Source organism: Gallinula chloropus, assembly GCF_964237585.1.
Source record: "Gallinula chloropus genome assembly, chromosome: 12".
Lineage (NCBI taxonomy): Eukaryota > Metazoa > Chordata > Aves > Gruiformes > Rallidae > Gallinula > Gallinula chloropus.
This window is the reverse complement of record NC_140097.1, coordinates 19,792,232-19,811,982: the sequence shown is the minus strand read 5'-3', so window position 1 is coordinate 19,811,982 and position 19,751 is coordinate 19,792,232. Positions and strand designations below refer to the sequence as shown.

General features: G+C 53.8%; 1 protein-coding gene across 1 annotated transcript in view; it reads left to right on the top strand.

Moving 5' to 3' along the window:
- The window catches only part of BSN (bassoon presynaptic cytomatrix protein), a gene marked incomplete at both ends in the record, with an annotated part of 94,830 nt that overhangs the window by 35,111 nt on the left and 39,968 nt on the right, over positions 1 to 19,751 (top strand). Inside the window, one exon of the mRNA XM_084269783.1 lies at positions 16,970 to 17,752. Within this exon, the coding sequence (XP_084125909.1) occupies positions 16,970 to 17,752 (783 nt within the window). The remainder of the gene's footprint in view (positions 1 to 16,969; positions 17,753 to 19,751) is intronic.

Below are 19,751 nucleotides of genomic sequence, written 5' to 3'. Positions count from 1 at the left end.
AGCGTGACACAGTATATTCCCTTCCACAGAGAGAGAAGCACAAACGCTGGGGCTCGTGCGTTCAGCCAAGCTGAGATGATTCTGAATCATCCCACATCCTTATCAGAGCGCTACAGCCGGCGCTGGCATCAGTCGCAGCACGGGCCAGGAGACTCAGTGGCAGCACGCTGCCCCGTTTAATTGCCACAAGCAAGCAGCTCTTTGAAGCCCTGTCCCCAAAGAGCAGGCCAGCTTGTCACTGCACGTCACTCAGCTTCGAGAAACACGGGCTCAGCACCAGTTCCCTGTTAAAAGCCCACTAAGGATGCAGATGTATCCGGGTGTGGGTACAATGCGGCAACCAGCCGGGCATGCCCGAGTGGGGCCACTGCTTGGCTTGGCTCCAGGAATGGGAATTCCCCTTGGGATTTTTGTTTTGAGGGTGTTTTTCCCCTCTCCCTCCATGGCAGAGTACCCCAATGCCTGAAGGCGTAGGTGAGGGGGGAAAGCTGGGAAGGCCACGTCCCTGCAGCTCCTCGGGCGTGTGGTTCCTCCAAACCCAGCTTCGTTGCGGCTCTGGGTGACACATTCATGTTCTGCTCAGCCCTCCCTATGATCTTAGAGGTACCTCATCCTCTGCCATCCCCAGGAGGCATCCTGTGCTTCTCCTGAAGGCACTGCTGCTCCTTCTCCCCGTAAGCAGAATGTGAGGCCAGGACATAAAATACCAGGTTGGGTGGAAAGGTCCAGCTGAAGGACAGTAGCGTGTGCTGAAGTTACACAGGGACCTGAGGAGGAGTTGGAGAACTGGCATTTCTGGATTCCATGAGTATACTTATTTTGGGGAGAGGCTTGGCCTGCCCCCGTTTTGCCTGTGATGGGCAGCGTGCACCCTACACACTGCAAAACCTTTCAGGCTTCAGGAAAATCCAAGGTGCTGGGTGGAGTGTGGGGTGCTAATGCCAGACCAACAGCGCTGGGGCAGAGGGGAGGTCTGGGGGTTTGGGGTATGTTTTGGAGTCCCTGCTCAGAACTGAGGGCTGGGCCAGCGATCACCCTGGCATTCATTTGGACAAACTCTACCGTATGTTCTGAGCTGCCATGTTAATTTTCCAGATGATACAACCGTGGCTTTCAAATTGGAGAGCACTCTGAGAAATATCACCAAGCAGGCATGCTGCTGCTGCCATCTGTCTTTGGGCTGCCTCTGGGATCCCGTGACTCGCTCTCAGCAGACGATCGTTATTGTTTTATCGAATTAGGAAGAAAAAACCCAAATGCAGCCACTTCAGGATAAATTGCTGCCCATAACTAATTCCAGGTGCTAAATTCAAACTGAGCTCTGGGGGACGTGGTGAAGTAACGCTTCGTGTGGAACCAGGGTGTGAGGTTTTTATGGGTCTGCCTGGCAGAGTCCCATGATCTGTTGGTTTTGGAGGACAGGTTGTTTGGAGGGCTCTGGACAGCTCCAGCACTGGGTTATGTGACCTCCGAGCCATGCCCCCTCTAACCAAGAGCCCACATTGGGTGCTGCATTACTTTCTGTAGAACATGAAGGCCTCCTTGCCCTTCCAGATGGCTTTGGCCAGCTCAAGCCCTTGCCCTGAGTCCTTCCTCTTCTCTGGCCAACTGCTTTTCCCGTGTTTCCCCAGCCGCAGGCAGTTGCCCCGTGCCAGCCAAGCTGCATCCCACCAGGAAGCAAAGGTCTCAGCACGGGGAGCCTCCCCTCCCTGGGTTAGCACATCGCTGTGTGCCGATGAGCGTCCCTGAAGGTGGTGTTGGCCATGCACCATGTCCCCTCCTGTGTTCCTACACCTGCTGCAGACCTGTTTCTCCCTTTCCTTTCTCTGCAGAGTGCCAGGAGCCAGCCCAGCCACGCAGGGGGGTGAACACCAACAGATAATGCTGCAGGCAGATGAAAGCTTACAGGAAGGTGGTGTTTATTTGGATGTGAAATGTTCCCCCCCCTCCCTCCCTCCAGTGCACGGATCCTGCTGCTTCTCTCTTGCTGGCCAATCCATCCCTTGCCAGCCCAATTGCAGGCAGTTTGGGCCTGATTGCTTGCGGCCGGCGCAGCTCCTGCTGTTCAGCTGGAGGTGTTGATGGGCAACACTCAGAAATCAGGAGCTGAAGACCAGAAAACGCAGGGAGCAGCGGTGGCTCCTGCTCTCTCAGCCACAATAACCAGGCTGTAGATCAGAGACAGTCCTGTAATTACACTCGAGTTGCCTGGGTTTGCAGCCAGGGCAGAGTAACAAGATTTATTGTTTCTCTCCAACAGTGGTTTCTAATTGGTGCTGGAGCAAATTGAGGGGGGTTGGAGTCAGCTTGAAGGGTGCAGTTTGCTCCTCTGCCGTTTCCTTACTGTCTGGATGGGTGCAGAGCCGTGCCACTCCTGTCACCCAGTCCAATGTGCTCCTTGGCTGCCGTGCTGGCGGAGGAGACTTGGAGTGGAGGTGTGGGGTGTGTGTGGCCCCTGCAGATGATGTGTTGGCTCCAGGGCCTGACGAGGAGCTGCTAATATAGAGGCTGCACTCCTCCTTAAAACCCATCCTGACGGAGGCACGGGGCTGGCGATCGCTGTCCCTCACAGCCACGCTGTGCCAATCAAAAACACGCTGTTTACATGTGAGAGAAGCCTTTTCCCTCCCTCTTTCCCTTTGCCCGACAGGTTAATTTGAGCTTTCATTAAACACTGGGCTGCTCCTGCAGACCGAGCTGTGGGTTGTGCTGGCACGGACGGGTACCCTCATCCAGGAGCTCTTCAAGGCTTCGTTCAAACGAGCAGCCTCATTTATTCCTGTGGTATTTATCGCTGGGGTCACCGGCGCCGTGGTGTCCAGCACATCTCCAGCTCTCTTTCCATCTTCTCTTTGCAGCTGCCAGCGCCAGAAGCATTGCTGTAGCTCAGGGGTAGGAGCGCTGTCTCAGCAAGGAGGATGCTCTCGGATGCTCTTTGTGCACCACGGGGTGTGACAGATGGCAGTGAGGGCAGCTGTGGCTAAAGGCAGTGCTGAAATAGTGGTTGATGGTGGTGTGCTCACATGAGAAGGGTTTGTGAGGGAATCCTTGCACAGCTGGTTTGGGGGCTCTTGCTTGGGTGTTTGTGTTGACCACAAGCTGCTGCAGTTGGGAGATCCTTTGGAGGAATGCAAAGAAGCCCCAGAAGGTGGAGGAAAGCTTTGCTCCTGCAGTGTTGGTTTCTTTCTGTTTGAAGTCCTCTCTGTAACAGTTTCTAGTTCTGCAAGGAAGGACTTGGCCTCTCCTCCCAGCAGAACAGAAGGGGCTATATTGTTATCCTGCCCAGGGTTTGACACTGGGCCAAGGGCTCCCAGGCAGGTTGCCCTACAATGAACCTTACCCCCAGCCCCCATCAGGAGGGCAGCGGGGAGCTCGGCAACCTGGGGTGATGCTAGAGGAGGCAGCCCTGTGCATCGCAGGGCTTGCTCTGAGGAAGGGCTTATGCACCTTCCTGGGGTGTATCTGCTTTAGATCTCCATGGCAATAGTGACTTTGGATTGGCAAGCAAAAAAATCCTGATTTGAATGGCCAATTTTAATCTTCCTTTGCAATTAACTTGCTTTTTTTTTTTTTGGTAAAGAGGGGATGATTGCTGTGGCAGACTGCCTTGCAATCAAGTATCCCCTTCTTAGAGGGTGTATAACAGCTACAAAACCCCAATTAACAGTGAGGTGGTTTTACAGGTATCTGTTCAAATTCTGTTTGGAGAATTTCCTGTTAGAGTTGGTAAGTTTTGCTTGCTAGATGGTGACTGACAAGCTGGCTCCAGGCACGTTCCAGCGGGGATGGGAATTCCAGTACAGCCTGTGCTGATTGTGTCAAATTGGTAGCTGGTGGCTGGACAGACTGTTTCTGGTGTGTATGGCTCTGCTTGCAAACCAGGGCCACCTAAGTGGTGCTCTCCACAAGAAGGTGAGATGGGAGGTGGGTCTGGGATCAGGTGGTCTGCAGGCTGCTTTAACAGGACCATGCAAGGCTGAGCTCCTTTCATAGCATGTGGTCCTCCAGAGCTGCCTGAGCAGCTCCTAAAAATGCACAGAGGCTGTACCTGGAAATGCAGAAAACCATCAGTTGGGTCTGAAGGCCGTGGAGGTGCCATGGAGCCCCAAGGAGGATCCAGACTAAGAGTTTTGCAGTGTGAAGTTGGTAGGCAGTCACCTCTAGGACATAGTTTGCACAGTGCAGTGTTGGTGCTGGGATGCACTCTGCTGAATGGATTCCTTCAGCAGGGAAGCTGGTCACAGGCAGTTTTACTGGATGGAATAGCTGCTGTTCAGTGTCTGTGGGCTGCAGGACGGCATGTAACAGACTTAGACTGCAGGGGAGATTGAGGTTAATGTTTTAGGAATGCTTTCTAGCAGTTAGGATGGTTAAGCCCAAGCCCCTGTATTCCCCCTTTCACTGCCCACCCACAACTGGGGGAAGTTTTAAAGATCAAATTAGACAAACATCTGTCGGTGGTGATGCAGGCTGGTTTGATCCTGCCTAGGGCAGGGGATGGAGCCAAAGCCTTTCAGAGACCCTAACAGCTCTCTTCTTGTTGCTGCAGGCGATCAGGGTGAAACCCCAAAGCCTTTATTTAATGTGGCTTCATTGGGATGAAGCAGCAGCAGTGTAAATAAAATTCAGGTGCAGGAGCATCCATTGAAAAGAGTGGGGAATGGGGCAGGGCTGTCCACGGTGGAGGAAACCCACCCAGTGCCTCTCATCTGCTGCTTGGAGAGTTGCAGTGATGCTCGAGGTTCATGGTAGGGCCCCAAGCTCAGTGGGAAAGCCTCCTGTGGTCATTTGGGGTCACTGGAGCCTGGAGGTGGCCCCTGTCCCTCTTGGCAGTTGATGTGTGGTTGGTACAACAGGTTCCCCAAACAGTGCTCAGTGCTGCAGTTTGTTACCCCGCTGCCTGGGGTGGCATCATCATGGGTTTAGGATCAATCTTCTGTCTGGAAGCCTTCCTGGTCTGTCTTGGGTTGCTCCTATCCAAGCGTGGTAGGTCCTGGCCAGACAGGATATTTCATCCCCCAGCAGACTTCCTTCCTCTGCCTCCTCCTTGGTGCCCTGAGTGCCGTCCCTCCTGATAGCCCTCATGGGCCTCCATCACCTGTGCACTGCATCCTGCTGGGCTTCCCTGCAGCTCTTTCATGATCACCTAATGAAATTCCTGGAGAAACCAGCACAGCCAGCTCCTCAGGAGGGCTGTGTGGGACCGTGAAGTGAAGGGGGGGTGTTCTGTGCCGGTCTCCTACGTGCACATCCTAATTTATGCCTATTTAATTTCTTCAATATTTGCATCCTCTGAGGGACATGATAACCCAAGTGAAGGTCTGGGCTGTCCCAGTGGTTTCAGAGGAGGTCAGACCTGCTCCTTTGGCCAGTGTTTGGTAGCCAGCTGTGATGTCTGAGGATCATGGCATCTGCTTGCTTTTCCTTCACCGCAGCCGTGGATTCGTGTCTCACAGACTGCGTGGCTAGCTGGAGTATAAATTATTCATGGCAGGGAACTTATCATGTTTATCTGGGATAATTGAGCAATTAAATCTGTGTAGGTATGGAAAAAGACTGTGCAATGGCTTGTCTGTCTTCAGGCCTTAAGTTCTACAAGAGCATTTATTACATATTTAATCCAGAATATTAAAAACCCCAAAAGACAGAAAATACCCTCTGCATTGATGCATTGATCTGCCCTGGTACGTTTGTTTGCAGAAGTTCCAGTGGCTTCACTCATAAACATGTATTGGACCAGGATAAGTGAGGCCTAACTTGCCTCCTTCAGCCTGGAGAGAACGTGAGACCATTACCCCTGGGCTGGGACTGTCTCTGAAAAGAGTTGGGGTCATTTCTGTTATCACCAGGATTATCTTTATTGTCTAAAACCTTCTGTCCCAGATGCTTTTCCTCCTGGGTCACAGGATCACTGTCCTCTGCACCCTGACTGTAGGTACACCCATGACACAGAGCTGGGAGGGGTGGCTGACACACAGGAATGCTGTGTGAGACCTGGACAGGCCGGAGAGATGGGCAGGAGGGAACCAGATGGGGTTTAATAAAAGCAAGTGTAGAGCCTTGCACCTGGGAAGGAACAACCACTTGTATCAGTACAAGCTGGGGGTGACCTGCTGGAGAGGAGCTCTGTGGAGAAGGACCTGGGTGTGCTGGTGGGTGACAGGGTGGCCGTGAGCCAGCAGTGTGCCCGGCGGGGACAAGAAGGCCAGTGGGATCCTGGGGGGCATTGAAAGGAGCATGGCCATCAGGTCACAGGAGGTGATCCTCCCTCTCTGCTCTGCCCTGGTCAGGCCCCACCTGGAGTGTTGTGTCCAGTTCTGGGCTCCCTGGGATAAAAAAGACAGGGATATCCTGGAGAGAGTTCAGAGAAGGGCTACAAAGATGCTGAAGGGCCTGGAGCATCTCCCCTGTGAGGAAAGGCTGAGTGAGCTGGGGCTGTTCAGCCTGGAGAAAAGAAGCCTGAGAGGGGATCTGATCAATGTTTATCAATATCTCAAGTGTGGGACGTAGGGGGAAAAAGCCAGCCTCTTCTCAGTGTCTGTGGGGACAGGATGGGGCAATGGCTGCAAGTTGGAGCATAGGAATCTCTGCACCAACATTGAGGGTGAGGGAGCCCTGGGACAGGCTGCCCAGAGGGATGTGGAGTCTTCTTCTCTGGAGATATTCCAGCCCCATCTGGATGCTGACCTGTGTGACCTGTCCTAGGGACCCTGCTTTGGCAGGGGGGTTGGACCTGATGATCTCTGGAGGTCCCTTCCAACCCCTAGAGCCCTGTGATTCTGTGAATCGCTGTCTGCTGCTGCGTCATACTCAGAGGTTGATGCAAAGTCTGGGGGGGGAAAGGGACCTTCAGGTATTCAGGGCTGTTTGATTTATTCACTGAGCTGCAGCTGTTATCTCCTTGTGCTGTAATTGTTGGGGATTCCTGAAGGAGCCAGAAGCTCCTGGACAAGGCTGCCCCAGCGACCGTTCATAACCAAATGAACATGGAGCCACGCAGTGAGTGGATGAATGTGGAGCCACGTGGTGAATGAAGGATTCTTTCATTCTGTGTTTCCAGTCAGAAACTGGTCTGTTTTAAATTAACTGGCCACAAGTCTATCAGTTGAGGGCAGCTGACGCTCGGTATGGTGCTATAGCTGTGCATTGCATCGCCGCTGGACAGGGGAGCCGCTCTGCATCGAGAAGCCCCTCGTCCTTGTGTGTTACCCTGCTTTGGGCAGGAGGTATCGGTGAATGGATAGTTTTGAGCTCCCCAACCCCCCCGAGCTGCTATTTTAGTGCCGCAGAAGATGCTCAGAGAGCAGGACTGGAGGCTCCTGTTACTCCGGACGTCCGTCCTTCAGCTGGCGGCCGGGTACAGGGGCGGCAGCGGGAAAAGGCAAAGCGAGCCATTAGGCTTTCCTTGGCCAAGGGCGCTCGCCTGGACATCCCGCATCACGGAGTGGGGCTGCGACACCCGTCACACCCGGGGCTGCACTGAGAGCACGTCAGCTCGCAGAGCTCAGGAGGTTAAAACCTGGGGCGAGCTCTTTGCGGTCCTCCCTGACGGAGCCCGGGGGACAGCATCCTCTGAGCACGTACAGACGTCCAAACCTTTCATGCGCTCCTGAGGACAGGGAACAAAGGCTGTCTAAACAAGAGCTAGCGAGGCAGCAAATTGCACGAGAAACCTTCCCTAATGAACTGGAAGGACTTGTCCCTTCGCCTGGGGCGGCGGCACTGCTTAGCTCGCCAGCGCCTTGCTTTGGCAGAGGGACCCGTGCTCCCAGGGAGGGGGGAGCGGAACGGCAGCGCTGGGTCTGGAGCCGGAAAGGTATCCTCCAGCCCATCCATTTCTCTCTGCCAGCAAGGGCGAGCGGTGAAGAAGGGGTTGCTCGTACTTCATGGGGAGCTAGCAGCTGGATCGACACCTTAGCCATGGGGGACGTGACTGGGGATGCACCATCCTGTGTGTGACAGCGGATTGAGGTTGGTTGTGAAGCTCTGCAGCCGTGCGGTTGTTTCCCTTGAAGGTTTGCTCTGTCTCTGGTGGTGGCTGCGCGGTGGGGGTAAAGACCGCCCGAACGGCAAGGTGTAGGGACTTGGGGTTGCTTTTAAACCCCAGGGTGTTGCAGAGTGTGGTGTGGGTTAACACCTCCTGACACCCTTTGGGGAGAGGAGAAGATGCGTGGTTAGTTTCAGGGGGATGCTGACTAGAGACAGTTAAAGGAAACAGGTTATGGAGTGACTAATGGGATGAGATGGCTCCGTCTTGTTCTGCAGCTCAATTCTCTGGACAAACGTGGCTTCCCATCTGTTGTTTGTAGTGAAGGAGAGGAGTTTGGGGGCTGGTTCTTCTCGCTCACCAGCAAGCGAGCAAGTTGATTGTTTTCTGGCAGGCACTAGCAGGATGATTGCTGACGGCTTCGGTGGCTTCCCCTTCTGGGCAGTGCTCAGGACTAGATTTTACTTGTGTTGTGATGTTTGAAGATAAAGATGAGCATAAGGTGGCCTTTTTCAGAAGAGCCTCGCTGGCCGATTCCTTTGTCAGTTAATTGCTGAAGGGCTCCTAATTGCACAGTCCCTCTGGAGCCCTGGCTTCTCTTAGAACTGTGCTTTAGGTTTGGGCCAGGAAGCTTCAGCCCACGCTGCCTGTGCGTTTGCATCCGCCTCCTCTCCACCTGGACGCACACATGAATTTGGGGATGTCTCGGCACACGGCATGGCGTGACAGCCCCCGCACCCCGAGCTGCTTGTGGTCCTCCAGAGGTTCCTCAGGAGGCTTCATCTCCTGGTGTTACCTGTTCCCCGATGCAGGTCAGACTGTGGCTGGTACGCAGCATCGCAGCCTCACCTGGGATGCTTAGCAGGCTTCTTGTTCCGCCTGCACACAGGCTGCGTGCTGGTGTGGACAGCAGTGGCTGCTTTCCTGCCCTCGGTGCATGAGCTTCGTGGCAGCCTGCCCCCCCTGCATCGCTGCAGGAGAAACCGGCAACAGTCCGGCTTCAAACACTACCCCAAAGCTTTGGGATATGGCATCTCTCTGCGTTTGCCACACGCTCCGCCAGCCAGTCTGGGATGCTGTGGGAAGCCTTCTCCACACGGTACCTTTGGCTTTTCTTACGCATCAGCAGCTCTTCCAGGATTTGCTGAGCTTTCCCAGCTCCCCTGCAGCCATTCCCACCTCCCGCCTTGCCAGCAGCGCCCCAGCTCCCTGCCGCAGCTCGCTGCTCCCTGCGTTCCCTAGCTGAGGGCTGCCTGCTAGCACTGCCCCTGCCTTGGGTCCAGACGCTGCTGTAGTCGTGGGGTACGTGGCTCTGGCAGATCTCAGCGTGACAGTGTACAACGCGAGACGTGCCGCTCCGATTCCCCTCTCCCAGAGAGCTCCTCTGGAGCAGGTCTGGGAGGCACGGCGGGGAAGGGACGTTCTGCTGACTGGCTGATTTCATGAGATGATGGTTCCTCATGTGCAGCAGAGCTGATGAACTGAAGGCATGTCAGGACAGCCTCAGGCTGGGCACTGGCAGCTCTCGCAGCTCTCAAGAGGCCAGGCCGTCACGGTGTTCCTCTGGGATCAGCCAGGAGCACCCATTAACGGAACCCTTCGTCATCCAGTCAGTAATCTTGGCATCAAGCCTCCCTATTAGCCTGATTAACACAGTACCTTCGTTACCCAATTCCAGCTTTGGTTATTTTTATACCTACCCAGTTCTGTCTGTACTGGTGGGTGAGAAAGGCGGGGGGAGCGGGGGGGTTGCATCTGCTGGTGGTCAGCTCGGGGGTCAGTGCCTGTTTGGGGCTCTCAGAGTTGAGCTCCTGCCATACTCTTGCTGTTTTGGGTTTTTTCAGGATTGCCAGTTTTGCAGAATATTAAATACATGTTTCAGACAGCTCTGAGAAAGCTCATGCTCTTTATCTCCTCTGGACTTGGCTTCTCAGTCTTCATCTAGTTGTGCATCCTGTTGGCTCAGCACATTTGCTCCATCCTGTTCAGAATGGTCCACCTTGGATGGGGTTGCCTGTGCTTGACTCCAGATGACTCAGGAGCTGTTCATCCCAGCCTAAAATAATCATTTAAAGCAGGTCAGGTGAACTGTGCTCCCGAAGTGCCCGATGGCCTCCTCTGTTAGCAGGTCATCTAGCTAGCAAGTTCAGATGGCTTTGGCTGCACTGAGGTGAAGAACCATTCAGTCTCCAAAGTCCTAAATATGGTCATCTAATGCTCTCCTTTTTTCCTTCTTTGCCTTTGTGTTGTAGGATAGTGTCCCAGGTCACCTCCAAATGGTCCAAAATAACCACCCCTCAGCAAAACCAGAATTATTCTTCATTATAATCCTAACTTTTGGCTCAAAGGGACCTCGGATGTTCAATTAAGCAGTTTTTCTGCTTACAGCTCATTTTAAAGCTCCTCCTGGCTACTGCAGAGGCTGAACTCTATACTTAGGATACTTCTGGAGCTGTATCGCCTTACCTCAGGAGAACAAAACAACCTGCGTGTTACTAGCACTCCCTTGCATCTCCTGGTAACACATCTAGGGGACAGACTGTTTCCACATAGTGTCCTAAAATAGGTGGTGTTGGAATAACTTTAGAAACCTTATAAGCTCAAGCTGTCTCCATCGTTTCAGATCATTTTTATCTGGCTGCTTTTCTTGATGCTTTTCTAGAGGGATCGGGAAGCTGCAGTGCATGGGGACACAGTGCTGTGTATTTTTCCACCTACATTGTTTTGTTTTATTTTATTTCATTCTAGGAAATGTGAATTTGAAAGTTTTATGGGATTGGGGAATGCTGGCAGCTGCAGGATGGTGTTGAGAGGAAGAGGTGGTGGTGACCCCGCAGGCCCCACAGGTTCCCAACCTGTCCCCGTGTTAGGGAACAGCAGGGTTTGGGAAGGGGGATAGAGGATTAGTCCAGGGTCTGCGGTGGGAAGGGTGTCACAGGATCATAGAATGGTTTCAGTTGGAAAAGACCTTAAAGGTCATTGAGTTCAACCATCTACCCAGCTCTGCTAGGTCCAACACAAGACTGTGTCCTCAAGTACAACATCTACTCTTCTTTTAAACCCCTCCAGGGATGGTGACTCAACCACCTCCCTGGGCAGCCTGTTCTGATATCTGACAACTCTTTCAGTAAAGAAATTTTTCCTGATATCCAACCTAAACTTCCCCTGATGCAGCTTCAGACCATTTCCCTGTGTCCTGTCACTAGGTACCAGGGAGAAGAGACCAACCTCCAGCCCCTACCTCACTACAGCCACCTTTTAGGTCGTTGTAGAGAGCGATGAGCTCTCCCCTCTGTCTCCTCTTCTCCAGACTAAACAATCTCAGCTCCCTCAGCTGCCCCTTACAAGATTTGTCTTCTAAACCCTTCACCAGCTTTGTAGCCCTTCTCTGGACAGGCTTCAGCATCTCAATGTCCTTCTTGTAGCAAGGGGCCCAAAACTGAACACAGTGCTCCAGGTGCAGCCTCACCAGTGCTGAGTACAGGGTAAGGATCGCTGCCCTACTCCTGCTGGCCACACTGTTCCTGACACAGGCCAGGATGCTGTTGGCCTTCTTGGCCACCCAGGCACACTGCTGGCTTATGTTCAGCCAGCTGTTGGCCAACACCCCTGTGTCTCTCTCCTCCAGACAGCTCTGGAGCCACTCCTCTCCAAGCCTCTAGCTTTGCACAGGGTTGTGGTGACCGAACTGCAGGACCCTGCACTTGGCCCTGTTGAACCTCATCCCATTGGCCTCTGCCCATTGATCCAGCCTGTCCAGATCCCTCTGTAGAGCCTGCCTACCCTCTGGCTGATCAACACTCCTGCCAATCATAGTATCAGTAGTGCCTGGGTGCGCTGGGTGCAGGTGTTGGGTGCAGACATACCCACAAAGACTGTCTGCAAAGGTCTTATGGACCATCTGTCCATAAAGCCCGGATAGTTCAAACTTGGGAAGCTCTGAAGATCAGTACGGGTGTGAAACATCCCTCCTGTGAGCTTTACCTCCCCCAGCCCAGCAGCATGTGTATAATTTGCTTTAATGGTTAGAAACATCTGCTGTTAAAAGTGACGCTTAATATATTTGGCTCCCATTTCCAGTCGTTAGTTCTTCTTATGCCTTTTTCTGCCTAATTAAGAACCTTTTAGTACCTGATATTGTTTCCCCTGAATGTGCTGCTACATCGTAATCAAGTCACTTCTTAATCTTCTCTTTGATAAACGAAAAAGATCAACCTCTCTAATTGTCTCTTTTCAGATATTTTCTGCATCCCTGGAATGACTCGCACAGCTCCGGTCTGTATCTCCCACAGTGTTTTACTAATCTCCTTAAAATGTCGGTGTGGAACCGGTGAGGGCTCTGGAAGGAGTCCCTCAGCACTGGAGGAGGAGGCTGAGCCACCTCCTCACTCCCACCTCCAGCTCTGGGCTTCCCACACGGAGCGAGCACAGAGTTTGCCAGGCAGCAGAGACTCATCGGTGATGATATTTATCATTTTACCAAAATCTGCCATTTGTGAGTGGGTTTGGCCATAGTGAGGTACCAGACCAGCCAGGCAGCTGGTCAGAATTCCATCCAGCGTATTTGCTCTTCATATTTTATGGAGCTGCTTTATTTTTGTGGTGTCAGCATGTCGTGCATCACTAGGTCAAAGCACCTTTTGCACATGGAGGTTGGGCACTGCTGATACGGAATCTGCAGAGAATAAAATCAGCATTGCTTGCATTGAGCTGTTTTCCCTAAAACTGGGTTGACTGGGGTACCCATGAGCCCTTTGGTTCTCTGCTGCGTGAGTCCAGTGCTGTCATTCTGTCTTGGACAGATGTCTGGCTGGCTGTGCCCATCAGCCCTCCACCTTGGATATTCAAGCGGAAGACTCTTCCAGTCTTCTGATAGCTCCTCTTAAGAGTGAACATGGGCACTCAGCAGTTTTCTTAGATGCAAAATTGTTCAGATCTGTCAAATTTAAATATCTTCTGGTGCTGGTAGATGTTGTTGAATGTTCTTCTCGATTGCTAATAAGTTGGAAATGCTTCATCCTCATAATGAGTGTTATCCTGCTTCTTCCCAAACATTCGGTGACAGTAATTACAGCACTTCTGCCACATCAGTCTCATTAACAGCTTTAGCATCTCCTGCCAGTGATGGACCTCTGTCCTCTCTAGGATGGCCTCTGGCCTTAATGCCCTCCATCAACCCCTCCTGCTGCTCCCCAAGGGACTCCATCCTGAAGCTCCTTTGGTTTGAGCACTTTGCAGCCTCTTGCTTGGTGTTGGAGTTCTGAGCTCTGATGTGTGATGGATTTTATGTTTCACACAGTGTCCTCCGTGTCGCACCGCGGCCGCCTCTGCTTCCAGCCGGCCTCGTTTGCTCTTCACTGAGGCATCAGTTTGGTTTCAGAGCTGTTACCTACACCCCCATTGTCTCTGGGTTTTTCAGTATTGCCCCAGCCAGGTGTCCTGGGGTGAAGGTGCTGAGCAGCTGGGCACAGGCTGCTCAAGGGAGCACAGCCTTACCTCCCCTTATTTTAGGGTATCATGGTGACTTCAGCGTTCCCAGGAGGTGACCCAGGACCAGAATTTTCAGTGATTCAGGGTTTTCCTCTTCTCACCCCTGGACACTTTTTTTAACCCAGACTGTTGGCAGATGAAGCAGCAATAGGATAAATGATTCCCTGGGTGTTGCCCCTATTTCCACGCTGTTTCCTGAGCATCTCCTGCATGCGTGATGAGTCTGCAGGCAAGAAGGGGAGCGTTTAGAGGACAGCAACGTGAGCCAACAAATAGCCCACTGTTTCATCTCTTCCTGTGTCTGATTTGCTCCATTCTCCACCAAATCAAAACTTCCAGGGTTTGGATTAGTCAAGATTTACACCCAAGGCTCTTCCGGCCTCCTTTGCTTTTTCTTGGGGGAAGGATCTTTGGCAGGATGACTTGGCCCTTCCTCTTTCCTCTCTTCCCTCCAGGATCCTTTAAGTCGCCTTTGATCTGTGTAATCCACGTTGTGTCATCGGTTGCATCAGTAAAAGCCGGCCAGGCAATTTGCTATAATCCCAACAAAATTTACATTTCAAATACTTGCTCTGGGAGCCAGCCAGCAGCCCCACTGCATCCCCTGCAGCTTTCTCCTGCTCCTCAGGACTCAGGGTCCTCAGCAGTTGCTCACCAAGTCACCCAGAGTGGTCTGATGGTTCCTATCCCATCTCAAACCCCTCTGGCTTCTTCTCCATTTCTGTTGCATAAGCAGTTGTGGAGAGTGAGACAGCTCCACTGATCGCATCGTTCCCCATCTCCTGATCCCAGGGAGATCCCGGTGGGTTTCTCCATCAACCACAGGCTGCCTGTATGGTCGTGGGACCTGAGGCTGTGCCGGGTGTCCAGGGAGCTGCTCTCCAGCACAAGCCTTGGCCAGGGGCAGAGCGAGGACCCTTGTGTGGTGTGGGGAGGGGGTTGAACCAGCCAAGCTGGAGCCGTGAGCTGCTCAGTATTCCATGCTTGTTAAAGCTGACAGGCAAAATGACCAATTGAATTCCCTCAGTATTTTCTTTGATTGGAAGTTTATGTGGGAGAGGGGCAAAGTGTTTCCTATTTTGGAATCATGTGCTGGGTTACGGGACGTGCAGGCTGTACAGCAGCAGGAGCGTGGATGCTCCCGTGCCGTGTGCTTTGTAGTCATGTCCCTTAAAACCTAGATTGCAAACAGCCCCAGCATGAGCCTGGGAATATCTCCTCTTCCCCCAAATTTCCAGGAGGTTTTGAGGCAGGGGATAGCTTGAATTTCTCAGCTACTGGGAATTTTGCTGGGAGAAAGAGCCCGAACAGAAAGGGTTGGTTCTCCCTTAGTCGGAGCTGATGGAAACAGCACCCAAAGCTGGCAGGATTTTGGGAGACTCTCCTGAAATAGAGTAGTGGGAAGAAATTCCAGGGGATGCGAAAGCAAAAATAACAGGAGGAATTCTGTGTGTCAGAAGAGAGACAGCGAGACCATAAGAAATTCTAAAAACTAAAGCAGTGTTTTCAGGAACTAAATATACTGCAGCTCGGAGAGACGGCGCCGTGCCGCAGAGCTGGGGGGAACTGATGCCGCTTTTCACTCGCCTCCGAGCGAGATGCTGGAGCAGAGGCTGGTGGGGAGAGCGGCGTGGGAGCTCGGCAGGCACGGCGAAGGCTGGGAAGAGCACAGAGCCCATGTGCAGCCAGCCAGGCTTGTGCGGTGCCGGGAGGAGCTTTGCTGGGGACTCCGAGGCGATGCAGAGCTCTCTGCAGCCTGGTGAGCCAGCCACGTGCTGGGCAGAGTGGAAGGGGTGCAGCGGGCAGCCAGAGCTTTGTTCATGCACAGCCATCCCCCCTCCCTTAATTTTCCTAATTGATCTGCATCTCCTCTTTTAAAATAAGGTTGTTATTTGAAGGCTGGGCTGCGTGAGAGGCCTTCTTGGGAGGGGAGCTGCAGGAAGGGTCTCAGGGCACATTGCCTGCCCTCACTGGGATTTGCTGTGCCATCTCAGCACAGGACCTGCTGAAACACCCAGCTGTGTCTCTGCACACCGCTCCTGTGAGCAGGAAAAGATGAAAACGGGCTTGTGGTTGGAGTGGGGGGGGAAAACCCTGTAGGTAGGTTATGGATCGACTGGTCAGCACCCTGAAGGTCTGAACAGCCATGTGGACCTGGAGACCTGGGGCTGGGCGAGGCCATGGGGCTGTTACTGTCTCTGCTGCTGGGATTAAGCCAAGCCTTGGGGATGATCCATAATGCTGGGATGAGGAAAGGAGAGGCAGGAAAATCCTCATCTCATGTGGTCTTTGCTGGGATCTCATGAGGCGCTTGCTGGGATCTCATGTGGTGCTTGCTGGCCCACGGGATTTGCAGTCCCAGGAGAATGCCAGGACCTGTCAGATGCTGCACATGCCCATGCCAGGCTTGGGGTCCCCTTATCCTGGATGTTGCTCCAGTTTTTGGGAATGCTCTGGTCCTTTTGGCCACCTTTGTTGCTTGTCTCAGAGAAATCTTCTGCAGGCAGACCCAGTTGTCCTGCTGACTGTGCTATATATTAATATTTGCACAGCCGCTGAGCATCCTGGGGTTTCCTCGTATGGGAAGGCTCACAGCTCTCATACAGCTTCTTTAATTAACTTAATTCAGACATTAGTGCGTTACAGGGAATGTCTCTCAGGGGGTGGTGGGGGGAAAGTCTTTCATTTATCACCACTTAGCCAGGGAGCATTGTATTTTTCATTTGCATCCAAAAGTTCATCGTTTGGAGAGGGGAAATTAACTGTTGGCTTCCCAGTGAGTGCTTTGCCTGCCCGGTAGCGCCGGAGCATCACGCTGGGGGAACCTGTTCCCTGCTGTCCCTTATGGGATGCTGGAATGAATTTTGGGGTGGGACATCACCACCGCCACACTAATTCCAGAAAATCCATCTCTGCTGGCCCCGGGGAAGCATTGGGCATGTCATGGCAGCTTTTCCCCCAGGATGCCAGCACTGGGGAGCATTGCAGCATGATGGCAGCGTCCCTTAGAGCTGTGCTGGAGTCCCTGCCAGCCCTCTGCTCCTGTCCTGAGGGACCATGGCTGTTTTCCGTGCTAGTTCCAGTCGCTGGGCAGGAGTGGGGTTAAAAATGGGCTGTAGGGAGATGGTGGGGCCAGGAGGCTTTAGAAAGGTCCCTCTTTCCTGGGAGAGGCACAAGGCTGTCTGCAGGCAGAGCCTTGTGCCTTCCAGGAGCTCTACAGCAGAAGCCTTGGAAGCAAACCAAAGCTAATTAAAGCTCCCTTTCACACCGGCATGTTGTGCCGTGGGTACCTGTGACAGATGGGGTCTGCTCACCGTGGCTGTGAGATACTTCTGTGGAGAACGCAGTACCAAAACGTTTTCGGGGGGGGGGGAGGGGAGGGTGTGTGTGTCTTTGCTTCTCTAGCTCCATAGGGTTCGTTTAGGGCAACCTCAGGGTGCACTGGGGTGGCTGGACCCTGCTCACTGCCCGTGTCCTGTCCTTGTCTCACAGGTGAAGGAATGGTTGTGCTTGAACTGCCAGATGCAGCGGGCGCTGGGGATGGACATGACCACCGCTCCTCGCTCCAAGAGCCAGCAGCAGCTGCACTCTCCTTCACCATCCCCCTCCCACTCCCCAGCCAAGCACCCGCCGCCCCCGGGTCCGGAGAAGTCCCCACCAGCCGCCCGTGCCCTGCCATCCGAGCCACCCAAACCTCACCCCGCAACGCCGCAGAGGGAACCGCATGGCCAAGGCCAGTCAAAACCTCCAGAGGCAGCCAGGTCCTCCCCGCAGCATCAGCAAGCCAAGCCTTCCTCCTCCGAGCAGAGAAAGACAGCGGGAGACGCAGGGCCAAAGCCTGCCGCCCCGGCCCCTGGGGCTGCAGCACAAGAGCAAGCCCAGGAGGGGCTCACGGGGAAGCTCTTCGGCTTCGGGGCGTCCCTCCTGACCCAGGCGAGCACGCTCATGTCTGTCCAGCCAGAGGCTCCCCCTCCAAGCCAGCTGTCTCCTGGCAAAGTGCCTCCAAAAATCGTCTTCAGCGATGCCAGCAAAGAAGCTGGTCCCAAAGCCCCGGGGGCGCAAGGCCGAGCTGGTGCCGCGCCAGCTGCCAAGCCGAGCAAGCCAGAGCAGGGCGTCAAGCCAAAGGAAGTGCCGAAAGCGAGGGTCTCGTGCCCCCTCTGCAAGGCGGAGATCAACGTGGGCTCCGGTGAACCCCCCAACTACAACACCTGCACAACCTGCCGGCAGCAGGTCTGCAACATGTGTGGCTTCAACCCCACGCCTCACCTGGTAGAGGTAAGGGGGCTGGGGGAGGTGGGTGGGGGGGTAAAGTCGCCTTCCGAGCCGAGGGTCAGTGATCTCTTCCCAAATGAAATGGAGAAGAGAGTGCGATTTCCTTCAGAGGCTTAAAAAGGTCTTTAAGGAGCCAAGTCCCTCCCCGGGGAAGCCCCAGGGTTGGAGGCTGTGGTCCTCTACCTCTTGGCAAAGTTGTGTGCACTGATTTCATGCTGGTTTCATGCGAGGGGCTGGGCAAGGGATGGCTGTCATTTGGGGCACCCCCAGCAACACCCACTGCTCCCCACAGAGTCAGTGGGCAGAGTGAGGACATAGAAACAGCTCATGCAGGTGCCAGTCACCAACAGTCATCCTCCTCCTGGGGCTACGGATGGACACCTTGGCCAGGCTCTGGAGGAGGCTGGTGAAGGATGTTCTGCAGCTCCTGCATCCTCAGATAGTGAGGGTGCAAGGAGAATGGCACAGGGGCCAGATGGGAAGGGCCCTGCGCCGCTGTGCCTGGGTGCAGTGGAGGGTGGATGTGATTTCCGCAGTGCCATTTGGACATGAGTTGGCTGGCTGTCACATAGCTTGCTGGGGTGGAGTGCAGGAGGTTGGGGGGTCTGAGGTTCCCCCATTCTCACCAGCTGTGGTCGAGGGGGTGCCTCAGTTGTTGTGAGGCACACCCAGATTACCTTCCCAAGCCCCAAAGAGGCACCTGGGCCAACTCTAGCCACCAGCACCTGGAGAGGAGAGTGGTGTAACTAGGGCTTAGCTGGAGTATCCTCCTACTGCCTCCTTCCCCTTGCTGGCTAGAGAGGGAGATCTTCCAGACTCTTGGAGAAGGCCTCTGTTAAAGGTCTAGACTCTCACCCCCTCCTCTACAGGCTGAGATCCTTATGAGAGGAGGCCCAGGGCTCTCTTCTAGGAGTGCTGCTCTCACAGTCAGCACGACACAAAACCGGTATCGTCAGCACATGGAGAAGCGAACGGGAACTTTAAATGACCAGAAGTAGGACTGCAAATCCTGGCTCCGTTCCATGGCAGATAATTACATTTTATGTCCCTAACTCCTCCCTGCAGTTTCAATTACACCCAGTAATTTCCTCCTCTTCCTGAAGCTGCTGCTGTTCATGGTCGCGTTCGCGGTGGGGGAGAGCCGCTCTCCCTGCACGGTGCGCGGTGTTGCGCGTGGAGGTGGCCACCTCCTTGTCTGTAATGGTGTTCCCAACCGAAACGCTCTGCTTGTCACTTCTACTGCCACTTCCTTCCTGCCCTGAGGGTGACAGTAGGAGGGGTGGTGTCTGAGGGGTTAGTCCCTTGGTGGGGCTGGAGCCCCGTCTTGGTGTGTCCTGGGGCAGTGATGGGTTTCCAGGCGTCGCAAGGCACACGGGCTGGTGAAATGGCATTAACGTGCTCCCCTTGACACCTGCCTGTTAATTAATTGATTAGAGAATTAATTTGGGGTTAGGTTGTACCTGATAACATGCAGGTACCACGGAAAGGTGACCTGTCCCCAATGCCTGTCTCCAGGGCCGCTAGCTGACACCTGGGATTGAATTTCAGATTTTGAAGGCTGGACTCAGCCTTGGCTCCCTGGGCTCCTGGGCGAACACCTTCGGACACCCTTGGCAAACTCACCCCTCTGGGTGAAACCTTCAGGTTTTTCACTGCCACTCACCACCACGACACCCATGTACCTTCACCCAGAACAAAGACCTGCAGCAGGGTCCCCCTGTGGGTTCTGTTTCCCTTTGCACAGGCGCATTATCCATCTGGGAATAGATGGGGCTGGTCGATTGATGGGCTTTAGTTTTCCCAGAGGTGAGGAATAAATGCAATGCTTGAGCTGTGAATGTTCTTAACAAAAACCTGTGAGAAGGGGAAGGCTGCAAGATCACACGGTGGGGCTGTAGATTTGCTTGATCTGCTGAGAAAATTGCTCTGTGGTTTGATCCACTTTCTGCCGGCGGCTCGTCGCGAGCCCCGGGACTCACACAAATACCAGAGCTCGCCCTTT